At 39.5% G+C, this 24,043-nt stretch overlaps 1 protein-coding gene across 1 annotated transcript in view; it reads right to left on the bottom strand.

The window, feature by feature from the left end:
• Window positions 1-22,265, bottom strand: part of Zdhhc15 (zinc finger DHHC-type containing 15) — a 126,089-nt gene extending 103,824 nt beyond the window's left edge. Inside the window, exon 1 of the mRNA XM_028771423.1 lies at window positions 21,865-22,265. Within this exon, the coding sequence (XP_028627256.1) occupies window positions 21,865-22,000 (136 nt within the window). The 5' untranslated portion in view covers window positions 22,001-22,265. The remainder of the gene's footprint in view (window positions 1-21,864) is intronic.
• Between the last annotated feature and the right edge of the window lie 1,778 nt (window positions 22,266-24,043).

The following is a 24,043-nucleotide window of genomic DNA, read 5'->3' as shown; positions in this document are numbered from 1 at the left end:
ACACACACACACACACACACACACACACACACACACACACAAAGAAAAAAGCAAGTTATTAGTGTTGTCCATATACTCACTGAAGTATGGTCAAATTCCTAGTGGCCAGCCCCGTCAGTCCCCCTTCCCCAGGAGGATAAGTCTTTTTCTGCCTGCATCGGCACCAGAAGCCATCAACTGAGAAGAGTCTTGTTGTGGCTAGTGAGGGGTAGGGTCAGCTCTTCCCCTCACCGAAATTAATATGACTTTAAGAGGCTGCCCAGACCACAGACTCAGAATGGGCTTCGGTGGTAACAGGCCTTGCAGACAGAAACACTGACCTACTCATGGCTCTCAGCAGCTGCACAGGCCTCAACATAGCCTCAGGTGGCCATGTTGTTCATATGAGGATGGCCCTAAGAGGCAGCAAAGTCCAAGGACATCACCAGATCATCACTTAGTGACCAAGATTGCATATGTCCACATTTATCTTTGTCTTCATTGGGTCCTGGGGCATCAGCTTGGACCACAGACACAAACATAGTCTCCAGTGGGCTTCAAGGACCATGGTGGTCTTTTGAGAGGTCTAATTCAAGGAATGAACCTTTCTTCATGTCAAGCTTCCATCGTTGCTCAGAGCCAGGGGGGACCTCTTAGCTGGGTGGCAGGTTCAGGAGCTGAGTCTGTGTCTGCATAAGCTCCAGGCTGTTGTACATCATCAGACAGACCCTACTGGGTGATGGCAATATGTCCACTTTGGGCCTCTCTTTCACCTGTTACTGCCTCTCTCCATAGCACACACACAGCTCCGTTTTTCTATCTTTCTAACGTCTCCATTATATATTTGTTTATTGTAGTGGCACCTCCCTGGCCCAGGCCCCAAGGCTGGGGCAGCACTTTAACTTACTTATTTTTTAAGTGAAAGTCATAAAGTTGTACATAGTAGTGAGACCATGTGATGATTAGTACATGCATATGTTCTGTAATGTTTAAGCCCAGATAAACATATTTATGAATTCTTTGTGCACAATTACTTTTAAATTAATTGTAGGCCTTAATTCTCACTTGTTTGGCCATTTGCTACAAGAATCTGGGTGAGAGAAGATCACTTGTCAGTAATGGAATGAGACGATTTTACACAGAAGAATGAGTGAGAACAAAGAGATTGCCGGATGGAGTACAGTCAGCTTTAAGTAACTACAGGACTCTTAATACATAACAAGACTAGATTATACAAGCCACATAAAGAAGACAGACAATGGCTGGCATGAAATGAATTCAATGGCATTTTAGCTTAATGTTCCTTTGCATGTATGTTTTCCAATTTTGTGATTTTATGGGTTTTGGTTTGTGTGTGTGTGTGTGTATGTGTGTGTGTGCTTTTCTTTCAAATTTTTATTCTTCTTTATTTGTAGTTTTTTGTTTTGTTTTGTTTTGTTTGGCCTGTCTTCAAAAGAGAAATAAAGGGTGTGGAGGGGGAGGAGTGGGGTGAAAAGTTTTTGGGAGAAGTTGAGGGAAGGGAACTTGTGATCTGAACATATTGTCTGAAAAACAATCAATAAAAAGAAACTTGCTTCAAATATGTAATATGAAAAGAATATAAAATATCTTATTAATAATTTTATATTGATATGCTGAAATGAAAATATTTTCATATATCAAACTAAATAAATCACTAAAATTATTTCACTTAGTACTTTTTAACTTTTTCTCCCTACTAAAAATTTAAATTTCATGACTATTATGTTTCTGTTTGACAGCCATAATCTGGAGTTTCTTCCATGTTCTTGCTATACTACATTTGTTGATTATCCCATTAAGCCCCACATACTCCAGCTTTCTAAATTTGTCTTCATGTCTAGTTACAAAGAATCAGAAAATATACAAGAGAAATGAGTATAAAAAGCTATTCAGTGGTAATGCCAGTCTTTTAATTCCCCAGCAGTGAATTGAATTGAATCTTACCACATTATTCTATAAGATTCCATGGCAAGTTTGTCATTGAATTGGCCAACTGTCCATTTACCCAAGAGATTCCTGGTAAGAGATACATTGTGCAATAGTTTTAGATAACTCTTTTCATTTCAAATGTGATTGGGATATTTTAGTCTCTTACTAATGCAAAAAAGACAATGTTAAAAATAAAGAAAATTCAAAACTATAAAATAAGTGCCATGACCTTTTAAAATGTGGTATTTCCCCCTCAGAAGTTCATAATTCCCAACTGCAAAGTTAGGAAGAAAATATTTTCCCTTCTATTGACTGGCTCTTTATAGATTTTCATGTGTAAAGCTACTTGGCCTGAGGTCAGTATTCCATTTTGGCTAAGCTTCAAGAATGGCATATATAGTTTGATCATGCTAGCCCATTTTGTCCTGGGAATATTTTTATTCCTGCTCATCATGTTAAAGCTTGTCTTTAATAATATCAACATGTTGGTGGCCAAAGTAATGGCTTGAAATGGAAAATGGACCCCCAGACAGAGTTATTAATTTAACAGGCTGGCAAGCCAAGGACGGGTAAGATTCTGCACAAAGCCTTACCAACCTAAAACAGAAGTGCATTGCTTTGGATAATGCATATTCTACAACAGGTAAGGAAGTCACTCTTGTCAGAATGACCTAAGACAGGCTCAGTCTATTTTATGAAATAAAAAAGGGGGAGATGTGGAGAGTTTTTTCTGGCTGCTTGGCAGGAATCTGACATTGGCCAAGGACAAGGAAATGGGCTTCAGGCAGGAATCTGACTTTAGGCTAGAACAAAGAGGTAATTTCAGGCAAGAATCTAAATCTTAGACTAGATCAAAGAAGTAGGCTTCAGGCATGAATAAGATTTTGGGCTAGGATAGGGAAGTAGGCTCGGATATTTTGGTAATACTGATAAGCCCTTAGAAACAGTGATCACAGGAGTTTGTGACCACAGGAGTTTGTTTATTGCCTTGCTTGTCCTTTGACTATTTGTGTTTATTGTCTTGCTTGTTCCTTGCATCTTTTTGTCCATATTCTATTTCTGTATTCTGCATGTGGTTCATATAAAGTAATCTCATTACATGTTATGAGTACTGCAGTTACTTAAATCTGGCTGAGCTTCATCTGGAGAACTCTCTGTTCTCAATCATTCTTCTGTATACACATTCTCTCATATCAGCACTGACAAGTAATCCTCTCTCACCCATAGACTTTGGTCTTTTTGATGCCTGTCTAAGAGAAAGTTGATGAAGTAGACCCGTGGTGGGATGAGGATATTAAGTGCTACCATATGTATTACAGAACTGAGAAGGACATGCAGACATTCAAAATCCTATGCCTGTTCTAAGAAGCCCTGAAATATTCCAAGTTTTTACTTCTAGTTGGACTTCAGAAATTGAAAAACAGGAAGAGAGGGCTTAGGTACAATTGTAAACAGACTAGCTAATGATGATTAGAGGAAATTCCAACACAAAAGCCATGTGCAAAGACTGGACAGTATACTTTTTGAATTTTTTTTAACCGCAAGCACCCATGAAATCTCTGCTTAACTACTATGTAGAGGTTACAAGGTCCTTGTACACAGAGATCAGCACTAGGGAAAATAGGAAAAGAAGATATTCACCTGTTTCCCACCAAGAATGCTGGGAAAGGATATAGTTTATGACCTGGCAATCTTTAGCTATCTGTAGAGCCAGGATTCATCCACATCCCCTGGACTATTATGTTTGTTTACCCAGACTTCCTCAATAGATATTGGGCATGGCTTCATCTATCTGTCTGTCTATCTATCTATCTATCTATCTATCTATCTATCTATCTAGATATATACATTTATAGATATTCTTTTTATAGATATATAGATAGATGAATTTGGGCTAGGACAGGGAAGTAGGCTTGGATATTTTGGTAATACACACACACATAAACTTAAAGTAGAATAAGGACAATCAGAGAAAATGATGAAGCCTAAGGGAGCAGGGAGGGGGCTAACAAAAGAATGTAAGGCTTATATGTGACATGAAAGTACATTTGGGGGAGTAAATGGATCAACAAGAGTAAGAGAACAGGAATAGTGGAGGATGGTCAAGGGGAAAATAATACAGTACAACAACATATACTTGTGAAAATGTCACAATAAAACACACTTTTTTGATTACTAAAATTTTTTATAAGATAATATATAAAGGGTGAAAACCTCTAGAATGAGAAAAGAGATTAAAATACCAATAGAAAATCTTCTAACAAAGAATAGCATGGGATAGAACAGATTTACCACCAAATTCTGCTGGATCTTTACACATGAACTATTAACTATTAGCAACGATGCTCAAACTATTTCATAAAATAGAAAAGGGAGAAACATGACCAATCTCAATTTCATTCTGTGAAGCCAGTATTACCTCAGTAACAAGACTAGATGTTTTCTGTGTCTTTCTCTCTTTCTGTGGTGGTTTGAATAGACATAGCTCCCATAGACTGATGTGTTTGAATGCTTGGCCCATAGGGAGTGGCACTATTAGGAAGTGCGGCCTCATTGGAGTAGGTTTTTTTTTTGTTTTTTGTTTTTTAGAGGAAGTGGAGGTAGGCTTTGAGGTCTCATATAAGCTCAAGCTATGCTCAATGGGACTAACTGCTTCTGCTGTCTTCGGATCAAGATGCAGAATTCTCAGCTCCTTTTCCAGTGCCTTATCTACCTGGATGCTGCCATGTTTCCCATCATGATGACAATGAATCAAACCTCTAAAACTTACAGCCAGCTCTAATGAAATATTTTGTTTTATAACAGTTGCCTTGGTCATGATGTCTGTTCACACACAAAACCCAACCCCTCTCTCTCTCTCTCTCTCTCTCTCTCTCTCTCTCTCTCTCTCTCTGACACACACACACACACACACACACACACACACGTATATAAATATTGAATTTACCTAATGAACATAAATACAAAAATTATTAATAGAATAAAAGGATGGTGCAATACATGCAAACCAATAAAAGTAGTACAGCACATAAATACAGTCAGGGACACAAATAACATGATTGTATCAACAGATAATGAAAAGACCTTTCACAAATTCAGTGTTCTTCATGAGAGCCTCTGAAGAAACTATGAATAGAAGGAATATGCCTCAGTATAATAGAGGCTACATACAACAAACCTATAGCCAACATTATACTAAATGGGAGAAATTTGAAAGTGTTTCTTTTAAAATGAGAAAAGAATAACCATTTTCTCACCCTTTAGTTAATATTGTGCTTGAATTCCTACAAAAATTAAGCAACAGGAAGAATAAAAATAATACAAATACGAAAGAAGGCAAATTATGTGTTTGATGACCCAGGGGAGGAGACACTAGGGTGCTGAGGCAAGAGTGGGTGGGCAGGTGGGGGAGCACCCTCATAGAGGCAGGGCTAGTGGGGAGGATATAGAGGATTTGGGAAAGGGAAACTGGGAAATTGGGGAGGGGGATAACATTCAAAATGTAAATAAATAAAATAACCAATACAAAAATTTTAAAAAGTCACTAGAAAACTCATACATATGATATTTTGAGCAAAGTAACAGTACCTAAAGTCAACATATACAGATTGTAGCTATTCTGTGTGTGTGTGTGTGTGTGTGTGTGTGTGTGTGTGTGTGTGTGTGTATGCATGTGTGTGTATGCATGTGTGTGAAAGATAGGGGTAAACCTCAGGTGTTACCACTCACCTTGTTTTTTTGTTTTTGTTTTTTTGAGGTAAGGCTTTCTTGCTGCCTTTGAGCTCACTAAGTAGACTAGAATAGTTGGGCAGTGAGCCACCACGAACCTGCCTGTCTCTATGTTCCCAACAGTGAGAATACAAATGTGTATCACTCTCTTTTCAGATTTCTTTATGTGGAGTATGAAGGTGGAACTCAGGTTTCAGGCTTGTACAGCAAGTACTTTACCAACAGAGATACCTCCCCAGTTCATCAGCAGCTTTTCTATAGTGAAATTAACATGGCAAGAAGGAAATAGATTCCATTCACAACAGCTTCAAAATGTAAAATACCTAGGAACAAACTAACCATACAAAAAGAACTCTACAGCTTTCGGTTCACATCTACCCCCAGGAGTGGAATCTGTGCTCCAGGCCCCCCCCCCCCCCCCCCCCCCGCCCCCCCCCCCCCCCCCCCCCCGCACCCAGAGACAGCTTGATCCCCAGGAGTTTTCACACACACAGGCGCACAGGTGAGGCTCCAACCCCCACCACAATACCTGGCCTAACTGGGACTTCCCATCGGCTGGAGACCCTACCTTCCTTACAGTTCACACCTACACCTGGAAGAAGATCCTGTGCTCTAGCACACACACACACACACACACACACACACACACACACACAGTCCAAACCAGAGACAATGTCAACCCAAGGAGTTCTGATACAGCCAGGCTCACAGATCAGGCTCTCGAGACCTACTCCTATACCCAGAGACAGGCTGGCCCAACATAACCAAGTTCACAGGAGGGTCAGGCTCAAGTCAGAGACAGCAAGGTCAGTTAACACCAGAGATAACTAGATGGCGAGAGGCAAGCTGTATGAGAACAACTTCAAGTCTCTGAAGAAAGAAATCTGACAAGACGTCAGAAGACAGAAAGATCTCCCATGTCCTTGTATCAGCAGGCTTAATATAGTAAAAATAGCCATCTTACTGAAAGCAATCTATAGATTCAATGCAATCCCCATCAAAATTCCAACTCAATTCTTCACAGAGATAGAAAGAGCAATTTTTGAATTCATCTGGAATAACAAAAAACCAAGGATAGTGAAAACTATTCTCAACAATAAAAGAATTTCTCAGAGAATTGCCATCCCTGACCTCAAGCTGTAGTACCAAATAATAGTGAGAAAAAAAAACACATGGTATTGGTACAGAGACAGACAAGTAGATCAATGGAATAGAATTGAAGACCCAGAATTAAACCCACACACCTATGGTCACCTGATCTTTGACAAAGAAGCCAAAACCATCCAGTGGAAAAAAGACAGCATATTCAACAAATGGTGCTGGCTCTAGTAGCCTAGGCATGTAGAAGAATGCAAATTGATCCATTCTTATGTCCTTGATGGTTTTTTTTTTTAGTTTATAGTTTTTAAAAGTTAGATTTAAGAAGAAAATAACAAAATGGGGTTATTAGATAATCTATGGTTAGCAAAGAAACAGAGGTCATGAGAAAACAGTAATTTCATGGCTTGAAATACTTGAAAATATATAACAGAAAAAATATTTAAAATGTCTTCAGAAGTTGTCACAAAACATAAAACCTTGAGCTGTACCAAAAATCTAGACAAACTTTCAGATGAAATACAAATGCAACAAACAGTAGAGTAGACACTCCAGGCTCAGGGTTTGACAAGTCCTCACTTCTCTTTCGATAAACAAACCTAGAGTTTCCAACACAATGTACTAGGCCTGAGAAGTAACTAGAATATACACTATCCAATAGTATTATCACTATCTACTTGTCATCATTCTGCCCTTGACAGCTCTTCCAGATCACATCCCCAAAGTATTAAATGCACCTTGGATTCCAAAGACTCATCACAGTCAAAAAGAACACAAACTATCTCATTAAGTCTTTATATTAGCTACATATTAAGTATATTAGATGTAAGAAATTGAATACACTAAATTTAATGCCATCTTCTTTTAATTTTTTAATGTGTCCTCAAGGAAATGGGTTGCTTGGCAGGAATATGACATTGGCCAAGGACAAGGAAGTGGGCTTCAGGCAGAAATCTGACATTAGGCTAGAACAAAGAAGTAGTTTCAGGCAGGAATCTAAATCTTAGGCTAGAATAAGGAAGTAAGCTTCAGACATGAAAATGACTTTGGGCTAGGACAGGGAAGTCATCTCAGATATTTTGGTCATCCTGATAAGCCCTTAGAAACAGTGATCACAGGAATGTTCATGTAATTATGCCTTGCTTGTTCTTTGACTATTTGTGTTTATTGTCTTGCTTGTTCCTTGACTATTTGCATCTATTGTATTGCTAGTTCCTCAACCTAGAACTGACCTTAATACATGCATGTAATTAAAATGATATAAAAGGAAAAAGGAGGAGGGGGGATGGGATGGGGGTTTTTAGGGAGGGGAAATGGGAAAATGGATGGCATCTGAAATGCAAATAAATGAAATATCTAATTTAAAAAAAATCCTTTGCCAGAATTATTAAGGAGGAATAGAACACAAGTCTTATCTCCTTGTAAAAAACTCAAGTCCAAGTGGATTAAGGACCTTCACATCAAACCAGATACACTGAATCTAATAGAAGAGAAAGTGGGAAATAGCCTCAAACACATGGGCACAGGGGAAAAGTTCCTGAACAGAACACCAATGGCTTAGGCTCTAAGATCAAGAATTGACAAATGGGACCTCATAAAATTGAAAAGCTTCTGTAAGGCAAAGGACACTGTCAATAGGACAAAACGGCAACCAATAGACTGGGAAAAGATCTTTACCAATCCTACATCTGATAGATGGCTAGTATTGAAAATATACAAAGAACTCAAGAAATCAGACTACAAAGAACCAAATAACCATATTAAAAATGGGGTACAGTGCTAAACAAAGAGGAAACTCAAATGGCTAAGAAGCACCTATAGAAATGTTCACCATCGTAAGTCATCAAGGAAATACAAATCAAAACAACTCTGAGATTCCACCTCACAACAATCAGAACGGCTAAGATAAAAAAACTCAGGTGACAGCAGATGTTGGCAAGGATGTAGATTAAGAGGACACATGATTCACTATGTTTATAGCAGCCTTATTTATAATAGCCAGAAGCTGGAAACAACCCAGATGTCCCTCAACAGAAGAATGGATATCAAAATTGTGGTATATTTACACAATGGAGTACTACTCAGCTATTAGAAACAATTACTTCATGAAATTAGCAGGAAAATGGACGGAACTAGAAAATGTCATCCTGAGTGAAGTAATCCAGTCACAAAAGAACACACATGGTATGTACTCACTGATAAGTGGATATTAGCCAAAAAGCTCAGAATACCCATGATACAACTCACAGGCCATATGAAGCTTAAGAAGAAGGAAGACCAAAGTACGGATGCTTCAATCCTACTTAGAAGGGGGAACAAAATAATAACAGGAGGTAGAGGAAAGGAGGGATCTGAGAGGGAGAGAGGAGGAGGAGGGGGAAAAGTGGGGCAGAATCATTTATGGGTAGAGACAGGAGAGGAGTACAAGGGGACAGGCAACTGGGGTAACCACTAGAAAGTCCCAGATGTCAGGGAAGCAAGAAGTTCCCAGGACCCAATTGAGCTGACATTAGCTGAAATACCCAACAAAGCGGAGATAGAACCTGTAGAGACAACCTCCAGTAGATAGGCATGGCCCCCAGGTGAGGGATGGGGCCACCTGCCCATCTCAAAAAATTTAACCCCGAATTGTTCCTGTCTAAAGGAAATGCAGAGACAAAAAATGGAGCAGAGACTGAAGGAAAGGCCATCCAGAGACCTCTCCACCTAGGGATCCATCCCCTCTGGAGACACCAAATCCTGATACTATTGCTAATGCCAAGAAGCGCTTGCTGACAAGAGCCTGGTATAGCTGCCCCCTGAGAGGCTCTGCCAGCACCTGACTAATACAGATGCAGATACTCATAGTCAACCAATTGGACTGAGCCCTCATATCCCAGTGGAAGACTTAGGGGAAGGACTGAAGGAGCAGAAGGGGAATGCAACCCCATAAGAAGAACAACAATATCAACTAACTGGACCACCAAGAGCTCCCAGGGACTAAACCACCAAATAAAGAATACACATGGAGGGATCCATGTCTCCGCTACATATGTAGCAGAGGATTGCCTTATCTGGCATCAATGGGAGGGGAGGCCCTTGGTCTTGTGGAGGCTTGTTGCCCCAGCATAGGGGGATGCTAGAGCGGTGAGGCTGGAGTGTATGGGTGGGTAGAGGAGCACCTTCATAGATGCAAAGGGGAGGGGGTGGGATGGGAGATTGTGGAGGGGAAACTGGGAAGGGCGACATTTGAAATGTGAATAAATAAAATAACCAATAAAAAGAGAAGAAAAAAAAGATCTCTACAGCCAGGCATAGTGGTACATGCCTTAAACCCACACTAGGGAGGCAGAGGCTGGTGCAGATCTTTGGTTTTGAGGCCAGTCTGGTCTACAGAGCAAGTTTCAGGACAGCCAAGACTACACAATGAAACTCTGTCTCAAAAAACCAAACAACTAAAACAACAACAAACAAAACAAAAACAAAAGACCTCTAACAAGAAAAATATTAGACATTAGAAGATGAATGAATCACTTATACTCATGGATTGGTAGAATTGATTTTGTGAAAATGACTATGTCACTAAAAGCAATCTACAGATTCAATGCAATACCCCATGAAAATTCTAAAAATATTCTGCACACAACTAGAAAAAAATCCTAGAAATCATATAAATGTAAAAACACTAAGTAGCCAGTAAAATCCTTAGTAATACTAGAGGCATCAAAATACCTGCCATTACATTACACTGTAGAAATAAATCTATACAGCTAGCATCAATTTTTTGACTTTTAGAATTTTATTTATTTACTTTACATCCAGATTGCAGCTTCCCCTCCCCCTCTCCTCCCAGTCTCCCTCTTCACTCCCCTCCCCCAACCCCCTCCCTCACCCTTTCTCCTCAGAGAAGGGGCAGCCTCCCATGGATATCAACCCACCTTGACACAATTGCAGTAGGTGCCTCTTCTCCTATTGAGGCTAGAGAAGGCAGCCCAGTGGCGGGGGGTGGGGGGGAGTATCCAAAGACAGGCAACAGAGTCAGAAACAGCCTGTGCTCCAGTTGTTAGAAATGAACACTGAAGACCAAGATGCACATCTGTTACATGTGTGTAGGGGTCCTAGGCTCTGCCTAATGTTTGGCTGTGGGTCTCTATCTTTTTCCATCAGCTTCAGGGTGAAGCCTCGCAGAGGAAAGTTATGTTAGGCTCCTGTCTGCAAGTACAGGAGAGTATCATTAATAGTGTCATGAGTGGACTCTCTCTCATGGCATGAGTCTCAAGTTGGGTCAGTCATTGGTTGGCCACTCCCTCAATTTCTGCTTCATCTTTATCCCAGTACATCTTGTGGGTAGAAGGTTTTGTGGGTGGGTTGGTGTCCCCATCCCTGGTTACTGGAGGTAGCTGTTTCAGGTTCCATGTACCCTATTGCTTAGGTAGGGTCACCCTCATAGGTTTCTGGGAGTTTCACTAGTTCTAGGTTTCTAGTTCTTCATAGTGATGCCCCCTCCACCAACCCCAGTTCTGCTAGTTCTCTTTCCCTTTGTCCTCCTGACACTTGATCCTCTCTGTTCTTCTCCACAACTCCTCTCCTACCCAAGTGTCATACTCCATCCACAGCCAATGTCTATTTTATCTCTCCTTCTCAGTGAAATTCAAGCATCCTTTCTTAGGTGCCCCTTGCTATTTAGCTTCTTTGAGTGTGTGGATTGTAGCATGGTTATCCTGCACTTTATGGCTAATATCCACTTATAAGTGAATATATACTGTGTATGTATTTCTGAGTCTGGGTTGCCTCATTCAGGATATTTTCTAATACCATCCATTTGCCTGCAAAGTTCACGTTGTCCTTGTTTTAATAGCTGTGTAATACAATTGTTTAAATATACTACATTTTCTTTGCCCATTGAGACATAGCTAGGTTGTTTCCAGTTTCTGGCTATTACAAGTAAGGCTGCTATGAACATAGTTGAGCAAATGTCCTTGTGGGATGGTGGAGCATTTTGGGGTATATGCCCAGGAGTGGCAACTGGGTCTTGATGTGGAACTATTCTAAATTTTCTGAGAAACCACGAAATTGATTTCCAAAGTGGTTGTAAAAGTTTTCACTGCCACCAGCAATAGAGGAATATTTCCCTTGTTCTATATCCTCACCAGCATGAGCTGGCATCTTTGATCTACTTGGACTTGAGTTTTGTGCAGGATGATAAATACAGATCTATGTGCATTCTTCTACATGCAGAGATCCAGTTAGACCAGTACCATTTGTTGAAGTTGCTTCTTTTTTCCATTGTATAATTTTGGTCCCTTTGTCAAAAAAATTTAGTGTCTGTAGGTGTGTGGGTTTACTCTATTCAATTTTATTAATCAACCTGTCTGTTTTTATGTTGGTACATTGTAGATTTTATTACTATTGCTCTGTAGTAAAGCTTGAAATCAGGAATGTTGATACCTCCAGTTCTTTTATTGTACAGGATTGCTTTGACTATCTGGGGTTTTGGTTTGGTTGGTTTTTTGTTTTTTGTTTTGGTTTGGTTTTTCTATATGAAGTTGAGTATTGGTCTTTCAAGATCTGTAAAGGATTATGTTGAATTTTGATGGGGATTACATTGAATCTGTAGATCGCTTTTGGTAAGCTGGCCATTTTTACTATGTTAATCCTACTGATCCATGAGTATGGGAGATCTTTCCATCTTCTGATATCTTCTTCAATTTATTTCTTCAAAGGTTTGAAGTTCTTGTTATATAGGACTTTCACTTTCTTGGCTAGAGTTACATCAAGAAATTTTTTTTGTGGTGATTGTGAAGAGTGTTGTTTTCCCAATTTCTTTCTCAGCCCATTTATAGTGGGGGGGTTTACTGATTTTTTTTAGTTAATTGCTGCCATCAATTTTTGACAAAGATGTCAAATGTATGCTACAAAAGGATGGGTTCTTCAATGAGTGTTGCTGGGAAAGCTGGATAGCTACATGTAAAAGAATATAAATAGATCTCCATTTTTTTACCCTGTTAAAAAATCAATTTAAAATAGATCAAAGCATTAGTGTATGACATGAAAATCTGTAAGTGCTAGAAGAAAACACTTGTCTATGCATAGGCATAGACAAGGACTTCCTGAAAAGGATTCCAATAGCACAAAAATAATACCAAGAACTGACAGATGGGATTTCATGAAATTAAAAATGTGTATAACAAAGGAAACAACCACCAGAGTGAAGAAACAGTCTACAGAATGAGAGGAAAATATTTTCTAACTATGCATCAGACCAGAGATTAATATTTAGAATCTATAACAAACTTAGAAAATTAAACATCAAAACCTGCAAATAAAAAAAAAAAAACAAAAAACAAAAAAACCCAAAAAAACCCCTCTGCAAATCATGCTATCACTAAATGGGCCTTAAAATTTAATACATAGTTCTCAAACCAAATACAATTGTAGTAAACATTTAAATCCTGGTCTGGGGATTTTACCCCTCCTTAAACCAATTAGTTACCAAATGAAAGACACACTCACAGCCTTTATATTTACAATAAGCCTTAAGCAGCACAAGAGCTGGGCAGCTGCCTACCCTTCATGCTGTTATAATCTACTTTCCTATCGATAACCCTGAGTTATTACTGTTTCATGTGGACTGTTTGCTGCTCCAATTGGACAGCCCTCAGGGCCACACACTCCTGACCCATGGCTGCTTCTCTTTCCTTCTCTCCTGTACCTTCTTCCTCCTCATGGTCCTCCTCTCCCCTCAAGCCCTCAAAACCTAAACCCCACCTATCTATCTTCTGCCCAACTATTGAATGTCAGCATCTTTATTCACCAACCAGAATTCACTTGGGGGCAGGGTCACAGGGACTATGAGTAGACTCCAGGTCTTGTGAGCCGCACTTAGCATTACAATAGACAGTAAAGGACAAAACCTCAACATACAATGATCAATCAATATTTTAAACAGTGTTCAAACATTTGAGATTCTGGGGAAATGCATATTAAAACCACTTTGTGAGTCCATCTGACTCTAGGCAGAATGGTTACCATCAAGGAAGTAAATATCAGCAAATGCTTGCAAGGATTCTGGGGAAACATCATTGGTTGGAATTATAAGCCCATATGGAAATCAGTACAGAAATTCCTTAAAATGGAAAAATAGAAATCTGAGATAGGAATGTCTATCCTAGTTTCCTTAGGTCAAGGATTGAATAAAATCTGTCTGCTTTACTAATCTCTTTCTTGTGGTTTTCAGGAAAGCAACAGGAAGCAGAAGCTACAGTTTTGGCAACAGCTTTGGTGGGTGTCAGCCAGGACAAGAACCCCAGAAGTTTAGTTGACATGGACCTGCTAGGTGTCTGCAAAAGACTGCTTTAGACAAAGTGACTGAAGAAGCTATCCATTAAGAGTCAGCATGATGGAGATCTTGAGGGAATCCTGGCATTTGTTATGACAAGTAGCTATTTCAGGAGCTTCCTGTTTCTCTAGGCAGAACACTAGCTTCCTGTACTACATCTCACAAAGATTGGTTTTGTTGGTCTGTCTGTCTGTCTGTCTGAAGAACTCATCTACCCTGGCTTGAGACTCAGCTTTGAAGAACGATTACTATTCCAGAATATATTCAGGCTGGACACTTTGGGCACTGGTCTCTATATTTGGGGTTAATTTCCACTTTTGAGACATTGCTACCATTTGGACTCTCCTGGGTAACTAAGCACCAGTTTGTATGAGGTAAGCCATACCCATTGTCTATGGCATGAACAGTCATTTTCTTGGGTTTGTGATTACTATTGTCATGGGAGAAAGATTCAGAGAGCTAAAATTCCCAGGAAATTTGTGCTTTCATTTCAATTTGAGTCAATGTTTGGAAGATCTCTATAATAATCTGGGTAAGCATGGAAATACTAAGTCTGCCTTGTCCTTTTATGAACCAAGGTGAAATCTGAATTTATATACTCACTCTTGTGTGTCATTTCTGGTGATAATTTTTTAGTCTTTGCTTTTGAACCTATCTTCCTGCACACTAAAATTGCTACATTTAGCACATCTCACTTAAACAATTAAAGGAAGTAAATTAGATCAGAATAAGAAAGATAAACATTCCATTCATCTCATAGGGAATATCTACATTTAACAGTATATCTACCAATTTTTGCCTACATATGACATGCAAATGAAAGGGAGCATTTAAGGAAAAGAAGGGGCCAACAGGAAAAACAAAGATGGTAGTAGGACTAAAGAGATACCCAATGTTTTCTCTCACATGTAGGATCTAGTTACATATGCATGTAGATTACATATGTATATATGCATACATGAGATATGAAAACAGACCGATTACTTGGACAAGAAGAAGGATACCAACAGGAGAGGCAAAAGAAAGGGAGAACAAGGAAAGATAATGGGAAACTATATATGAACAATGTATAAAGTTATGTATGTATGAAATGTCACGCTGAAACTCAATACGTTGTACACTAGCCAAAAATTAATGATTAAAAAAACCTAAAAAATACAACTAACATACAATTCAACATTACCACTCTTAGGTATATACAAGAATCTATGTTGGCATACCATATAGATACTTTTGCATTCATAGTAACTGTAGCATTTTTCCATAATAGCCAGAACATGGAATTAGCCTACATGCTTATGAACAGATGAAAAGATAAAGAAAATGTGATACATATGCTTACACATACGCATACACATACAATGGAGTTTTGTTTAACCATAAAAATTAATGAGATTCTGTAATTTGCAGGAAACAATTTTGCAACTGGAGAGCATCATGTTAGGCAAAATAAACCAGACTCAGAAAATAAGCACATGTTTTTTCGCCTATGACAACTCTAGAATTAAAAAAAAAAAGAAATAGATAGCTACATAAAAGTAGAAAAATCTACATGAAAGAAGAAGGGAGGTTCATGGAGAGAGAAGAAGGGTCCTAAAGGGAGCAAAAGACAAGGGAAAAGGTGGTGACGAGAGGGGAGGCAAATATCACACACATATATGTCATATGTGTACCATATATAGCCTATATGTCATATATAGATAAATAACATAAAAGCAGAAGAGGGACTTTTGTGGGCAGGGAAGGGGACAAGCAAGAGGGAGAACAACAGAGGATAATGTAGGTGATTATACACAAGGTACAATTACAGATATGTATGAAGATTTTATAATGAAATTTATTTTGTATTCTAAGTAAGACATTTAAAAGAAAGAAAATGAAAGCACATTTTTTAAGAAAATGGGAACTTGAATAGTCATTTTTGTTTTTAATATTTCCTTTATTTTTTGAGATCATAATTACATCATTTCTTTCTTTCCTTTCCTTCCTACAAACCCTCCCATACACCCCATCCTTTCCTCTCTTTCAAATTCATGGTCTCTGCTTTTCATTAATTGTAGTTATACATATCTGTGTGCATGTGTATTCACAAATACATAAATACAACCTGCTCAGTCTGTATAGATATTTCCCAAATAAGACACAAAAATGGTCAAGTACATAAAATGTGTTCAACATGTTTACTCATTTAGGAAGCAAAAATCATGCTACAAAATATTATACTACATCATCTTTTTACTAATGGAAAAAGATATCAGTATTGTTAGTAGGAATATATATATATGTTCAGCCATGTTGAAAAATAGTTCACAGGTTCCTCAAAAAGTTATCATACAGTTCAATCATTCCCATCCTTCTCTCTGGTGTATAAAGAATTATTTTTATATAAATGTTCATAGTAACACTGTTTAGAACAGAAGAAAAGATGAAACATCCCAAATGTCCTTGAAAAGAGATTTAGACAAACTCTGACAAAGACACAGAATAGAATATCAGTAATCTATTAAAGGAACACTATACTGTTAGATGCTACAATGTAGTTGGATCTTGCAAACATAATGTTAAGTAAAAGAATCCAGATATAAAAGGACATATACACACAAGCACAGATACACTGACACACACAGACAGCCACACACATTATAGAATAGGCAAATACAGAGCTAGGATATATATGAGTGGTTGACAGGAACTAGAGGTGAAGGGAACAGGGAGTTACTCCTTTCTTTAATATAATGTTTTTATTAACTTTTTGAGAATTTTATACGTGCATACGAGGTGTTTTGACCACATTTACTCCTCGTACTTTTCTTTAACTCATCCTAGATATATCCTAACCATTCCTAACTTAGTATCATTTTATTAAACAACCCACTGACTTTAATTTTTGCTCTCTATACCCTCACTGGTGTGCTGAGATCACCCACTTGGTTGATGGACTACTGGGTTGGTGCCATACCATTAAAGAACATTGGCCCTCCCTCCCCTAGAAGGAAAATTATTTTTTAACGTTTCTGTGGTTTTCTTTTGGTGGTAGCAATAATGATTTGTTGATTACATTGAAGTAATGGCTTCACAACATTGTAAATGTACTAAATGACTAAATACAATGGTTGTCTTTTGTCATATAACATTTACCTTAATGAAATGGATACTATCATTTTCTTTCTTATTAAAAATGTAAGATTCTTTTTTTGAGGGAGGTAGAATATTTTATTTTCTTATTAATATAGTAAGTTGATACCTACCACACTTTTATACTGTGTTGTAAACTACAATTCATGCTTTTCAGGCACGAATATTTAAATGTCATAATAGCAATGCTTGGTGTATAGTAAGTACTGAGCAAGTATTTGTGATATGAATAAACAATCATGCTAGTAAGATGCACATAAGAACAAGTGAAGTTGAAAGATATCAGATGACCTACCCTACATCTCCTGCCTTGTAAAAGCAGAATTAGTCTAAAAAAATTACAGCCCAATTGATGTATCTACAATATAATTCCTGCACCTATGGCCCAGATATCATTACAGAAGATGGGGTAGAAAGTTAGGAAGAGCCAGAGAACAGAAAGTTTGTTGTGAAATTGTGTCATCTAGAAATTTCAGAGAGGCTACAACCATGCATTCTTAGCAGCAAAACTGCCTAAATAAGACCTGAACAAGGATGATAACAATAGATGTGTTAATATGAAAGGCGGAAATCTCATGGGGCCTCTAGCCCAGACAGAGAACTAAAGGCAACTAAGGAATGCTGAGAGCAGGAGAAGTTATCCAATACCAAATGGTCAGCCCTATAAACATACAACTATATAATACAGTCTGATCAGGTTGTACTACTTTATTTACAAATGTAAGTGTGACTACGTGTATATTACAATAATTAAAGAAAAAGGCCATAAATTTGAGATAGAGCAAGGGGATACAGGAGAGGTGTTAGAGGGAGGAAAGGGAAAGAGGAAATGATGTCATTATTTTATAATAAAAAATATTATAAAAATAAAAATATAAGTACAAAAGTATCACCTTTAGTATTAGTTATAGCCTGACATTCAGGAGAGATTAAGTTCTCTTCAGAAAGAAGTTAGCTCTTTAATACTACCTTTTAAGTCATAGCAAAAGCCTAATTTATTACTTTTGTTACATTGGTAAAGAAATGGCTTTGTTATCAGACAGCCCTGACTTCCAGTTCTCAGTGCCATACTAAATGTAATGTTAGAAAATTTGCTTCAACATTTCTGAAATCCAGGTTGCTCATTTGTTAAAAGATTGTACAAACAGGGCCAGCAAGAGGGTTCAATGTGTAAAGGCATCTACCACCAAGCCTTAGGTCTTTGAGTTCAGTCCCCAGAACTCTTATGATAGAAGGAAATAACCAATTTCTATGCTTCCTCTGTCCGCTGACTTCTACAACATGTGAAGGCACATCTCTCCAAACACCACAAATACACACACATACACACATACACAAACACACACACACAAATATAAAACGTTAGAAAACATTTATTATTGTAAAGTGAAGATGGCATCATAGAACGGGAGAGCCAGAAACAGAAGTCAAGGCCACTTATTTTACTGATTTTTATTTTTTGACATGGGTTCTGCCTATTATATAGAGATTTGTTTTGAACTCCTAGGCTCCAGTGACCCTCCTCTCTTAGATTCTCAAGTGTTGAGACTATAGGTATATGTAACTTTACTAGGTTTAGCTTAGTTTAAAAAATGCTAATAATGACACAAAAATGCTTTTTAAAAAACACTATCCAAGCCAAGTAAAATATATTTTCAGGTTATACTGGTCCTGTGGGTTACTAGTTTTGACGTCTGTGCTATTTGAGAGGAAACAGCATGTTACAATAACCTGAACAGAAGGTCCATATTGCCTGTGTTACCATCTAAGTTTAACAATTTACCAGCTCTATAATCTCAGATTAAATACATAATCAGTCCATTCCTCTCAGCTGGGCATAAGAAATCCTAAGCTTTCTAGCAGCTTTCAGTATGGTGTGGCTTACAACCTATAGAAAGCTAATTATATGCATTGTTTTTTTTCTGTATGGGGGAGTGTGATGTGAGACAGGGTTTTATGTAGCCTAGCCTGGCTTCAACCTTTCTATGTAGCTGAGAATGACCTCGGACTCCTCATCCTCCTGCCTCTACTCCACAAGTACTGGGATGACAAATGTGTACCACCACACCTGATACTTGCTCTTACTTCAGTTTGTTGACTCAGTTTACATATCTGGATAGTAGGGGTAATGGCACCTACCTTATAGAGCTCTGAGTATTAATGAGGTGATATATAGACTGTCAATATAATTGCAGTGAGGACACTTTTTTCTGGCACAAAATAAGCACTATATAAGAATTAACTATCATCATACTAATTTTTAACATGATTTCTTGTTGAGCTCATGTATGTTAGTACTAAAGGACTTTAAAAGTAGGCTTGATAGTGTTTACAATGTGGCATTGTTCCTGGGAGCAATGTACATACCATCACAATGGAGCTGAACTTTTGATCCCTTAGTTAATCATTCAAAAAAGACAAAGTGGTAAGGTCTGAGAACAGGAAAACTTGCCAGTCAAGGGAATGTAACAGAGAATATAGCAGACAGAGAAGAAGAGAAGGAAAATAGTCTAAATGTCTATCCATGAAGGCAACAAACAAAACTTACTGCTAAAAGCCTTTTCTGTATTTTTCCATAACACCCTTAAGAAGAAGGTCAGAAAAAAAAAAAGCCAAACCTTGATCTATAGAGTTGACTGGAGGAATTCTTAAATTGGAAAAACACAGTTACTTTACTTTATCCAAATTTGTGTAGGGGTATAGTTTTTTTCAAATATGTAAGAGAAAGGGATTAAAAGTGTAGTTGGGTCCTGGGGCTGAAAAGTAGCACTCTAGCAGTAATATTTGAGGTGAGAAGTTATGATATGAGGAAATAAATGAAGCATAGGCAGGCATCTTTGAGGGGATGTTTGATGAAATGGATATGAACTCTAGTGGGGTGGCAATGAGTGCGCCACATTGAATGAATAGGGGAGACAGCAGGTCACAAGTATAAGGGTCTGGTGATGGGACTTCAGAATTGAAGTGATAACAGGTATTCATGGGATCTCACGTGCAAAGATATGGGGATTCTTCAAAGGACCATGAGAAATTTCTGTTGAGAGCAGACAGCACATGTGACGAAAACTAATTTTAGTTTATGAGAATGTTAGAAGGCCATATGTAATAGACAGAAGACCGAAAGGGTATGAAAATCTAAGTGTGTGTGGGTAAATACAAGGGAAGGTCTTGGGGTTTGTGTTGTGAAATACGGTAGAATTCTGAGTTTGAAAGCACAAGGCATATGATAGGAACCAGGTTGTAAATAAGGAGAGACTAGAGTGATCTCTGGTGTGGTAGGACAGGGCATAAGGACAGTCCAGCATCATTAAAGGGGTAGTCTAAGAAGAGAAAACAACAAAAGTATATTCCCATGGGAAAGGGCAAAATGCTTCAAACTTCAGCAAGAAAGAACTGGATTCCCCAGGCTTGAGAAGGCAGGGGGCAAGTGCATGCTGAGAGGAAACAATGGCAAGCACCAGAGACTGATAGTGACAGAATGTGGTGGGGACAGTGGGAAAACACTGGAGGGGGTGAAGAATGTTTCTCAGTAAAGAAAGGTAAAGATTAGAGAAGTACTGGCTCTTCAGTGGGCTATGGTAAAGATTGTGGGGACTCTTTGTAAAAACATTCTAGTATGACATTATAGTGGATGGGACATGATCATACTATGAAAACTGGGGTCACTTAGTGACATGTGTTAGAAAATAATGTGAGCCTTCTATTGAGAAGTTGGATGCTTTATGAAGTGGAAAGAGAAGAGGCTGTACTCCAGTGTGGTACACTGCAGAGCTCTAATATGAGAAGAGAGTGTTGTACAGAACCCCCCCACACCACAAAAAGCTCTGACCACAGGGAAAGAAAAGGGAAAGCTTATTATTATTGTGTGAAACATGAGATAGAACAGAGAAGACTGCGGAGTCATAAGAAGGCAAACATATGAAGCATCTCTCTATCTCTGTCTCTCTGTGTGTGTGTGTTGCATGTGTTCGTACACATGCTTGCACCCTTGGATCTCAGGGAAAGGATGGATCGAGGGCTTAGCCCTGTGTAAAAAGTGAGAACAGAATGTTCTGATGTGAGAGGTTCATAAGTGAGTGGAGAGGAGATGTGAAACCTCTCAGTTTGTGTTTGAGGATTGCAGAAAGTATGGATCTCAATGTGGAGAAAAGGTAAGCTAATAGGAGAGTACAGGAATTATTTTTGGATTCTTAGTAGGGAATCCCCAGTATGAAAGGAATCATAGTAGGAGGGAGAAATGGTGGGGCCCTTAATTGGATGCTTTGGTGGAGCGGGCACTTTAAGGATGCAGGGTATGGTGCTTCCTCAATTGGTTGGGTGGGCTCAGAAGGTGGTTGCCAGGCAGTAGAGCTTAAGTGGTTTCCCTGCATGGGGAAAGAGGGTCCTAGAAGAAAAAGTCAGGGAATTATTGAGGGTAGAGCAAAGAAATAAGAAAACCTAGAGGAGAGGAGATGGCGACGTGGTGAGACCCTTGTGGGACGGCACACGAGAGAGATTGTGAGAAGCCCAAGGTTGGAAACTGGGAGTTTTTCAGGGCGCGAAAGGAAAAGCCGCAGGGTGAGGGCTGAGCGCACTGGGGACATCGGTATGAAGGATAGGGCAGACGATTGTGCTGGAGCATAATTTCCCCAGTTTATGTGGCCAGCCCCACTTACCCAGGCAGAGTTCAAAGACGTAGGCATAGTAGGACCAGAGAACGACGAGGACAATAACGAGCACTGGCACCCAGGACAGTACTCGGCGGCAGCACCGCAACCCCCCAGACAGAGCCATCTTCCAGCCCCGCCGCATCTTCGGCTCGAAGATCGACCGAGCAGGCCTGCTGGCGCCGGCCGGGAACTGCCTGGGCGGCGGCTGGGAGGCGGGAAGGCGCGCTGTGCGGCGCTCCACTGCTTAGCCTGGCGGGAATCGTCCTCGAGCCGCTGCCACCTGTGGGGCTGCGCTGCCCAGCGCGCCCCGTCTGGCACAGTTGGCGTGAGTCACAGCTTCAGGAACTGGCTGAGGTGGGGCAGAAGGTGGCTGCCAGGCAGTCCAGGCCGCCGGGCTCAGAGGGACTGCGGCCCCTCCCCATTTCCACCTCTCGCCCCCAACCCCCAACCCCCAACCCCCAACCACTTCCTCTGAGCTTGCAGGGCTGGGCCTCTGCCAAATGTAAAGCCCAAGAAATGTGGGTCCGCCCATCTGCCATTACTGCACTGCGTTCACCTTCCCTTCAATTCTGATTTCTCCTCTCTTCCTTCCCCTGTATCTCCTTTTCTCCGCTGTCCCAACCCCCAGACACACAAGTACACAGGCACTGTGCAAAAGATGCACAGAGCACAGTAGCACCTCATGAATTAAAGGTCATCCATCCCCATCCTCCCACTGCTGCTTGAACAGTATGCTTAACACATAGTGCTGCAGTTGCTGCAGGGGTATGTCCCTAACAGGGCACTCCTTCCTCCCTCTCTGTCCTCCCTGCAGAATTAGCTTAGTATATTTTCAGAATAAACACAATGATCCAGAAATCAAGGAAAGGCCATAATGATTCTGGGCTCAGGGAAAGCTCTAAAGGTAGTGATGTTTAAGCTTTATTAATAAAAACACTTTCAGACAGAAGAAGATGGATGACCTTTCAGACCAGAAACGTGTTTGAAAAGGCATGACATGACAATTCTAAAGTGTTCCAAGAACAGCTGCTGCACTCTGAAGAGACTTTGTGTGAAAGGGAGAGAGTAGGAATGAGACTGAAAAGACAGGCTGGAGCAAGGATGCGAATACTCTTCGGTGCCTTGTCAGGGACAGGAAACACTGTAATGTAGAGCAGATGGTAGACAGTCAGCAAAGGTTTGGGGGCACTGGAATGATGTCAGTGATACTTCTGTGAAACAGTAAGCTGGATTTCACTAAGGAAGATGGCCTGAGCACAGGGGGACCAACCAGGAGGCAGTTTCATTCAACAAATATTTTTGGAGTCGTTGCCTTCTATTAGGTCAACTTTAGTATAAAGAATGACAAACCAGGGGACTGTCACCAAGAAGGTCATGTCCTCCTTAAGACAACAAGCTGTTGTTTTGACACAAGTCCCTACCATAGTTCTATTATCGTGGGTGTTCATATACTTCATACTCATTATCTAGTGATTTCTCAAGGTCTAGTACGTGAAGAGATTATACGTTTGCTGAGACTCAGTTTTGATTTACATTCAGTGTGACTGCTATGTGAGAGCAAGAGGTTTTATAAAGTTGTTTTGGGGTTTTAATGTATGGTTATACAAGCAGTAAGGTTTCTAAAGTGACAACAACACTGTTGTTTCTTTTCAGATTAAGATAAAGGTTGATGTTACCAAAGTACTAATGTAATGAAATGCAGAATGTATTTTAGTTACAATATTAAATAGTCTTGTAAGTTCTTTAGCCCTGAAGTTCTAACACAAATTAATGTATTTCCATTAATCGTGGATTTGAGGATCTTAGAACATATATTCTGGCCGGGCGGTGATGGCCCACGCCTTTAATCCCAGCACTTGGGAGGCAGAGGCAGGCGGATTTCTGAGTTCGAGAGTTCGAGGCTAGCCTTGTCTACAGAGTGAGTTCCAGGACAGCCAGGGCTACACAGAGAAACCCTGTCTCGAAAAACAAAAACAAAACAAACAAACAACAAAAAAGAACATATATTCTGAGATAGTTGTGTCTATTTTGTTTAAATCAAGTAGCTTTGTGGAGGAGATGATTAAATGTAGATGAGGATCTGAGCTGGGCAGGATAGCTGATACCTTACTAAGAAGGTTTAAGTAGGGATAATGGGGGAAGGAATGCCAGATAAAGAGAATTATATAATGGTAAAGATATATGA

The sequence above is a fragment of the Grammomys surdaster genome, unplaced genomic scaffold (genome assembly GCF_004785775.1).
Source record: "Grammomys surdaster isolate TR1022 unplaced genomic scaffold, NIH_TR_1.0 207, whole genome shotgun sequence".
Classification (NCBI taxonomy): Eukaryota; Metazoa; Chordata; class Mammalia; order Rodentia; family Muridae; genus Grammomys; species Grammomys surdaster.
Note: the sequence above shows the minus strand (reverse complement) of the source record. Positions and strands in the feature narration are given on the sequence as shown.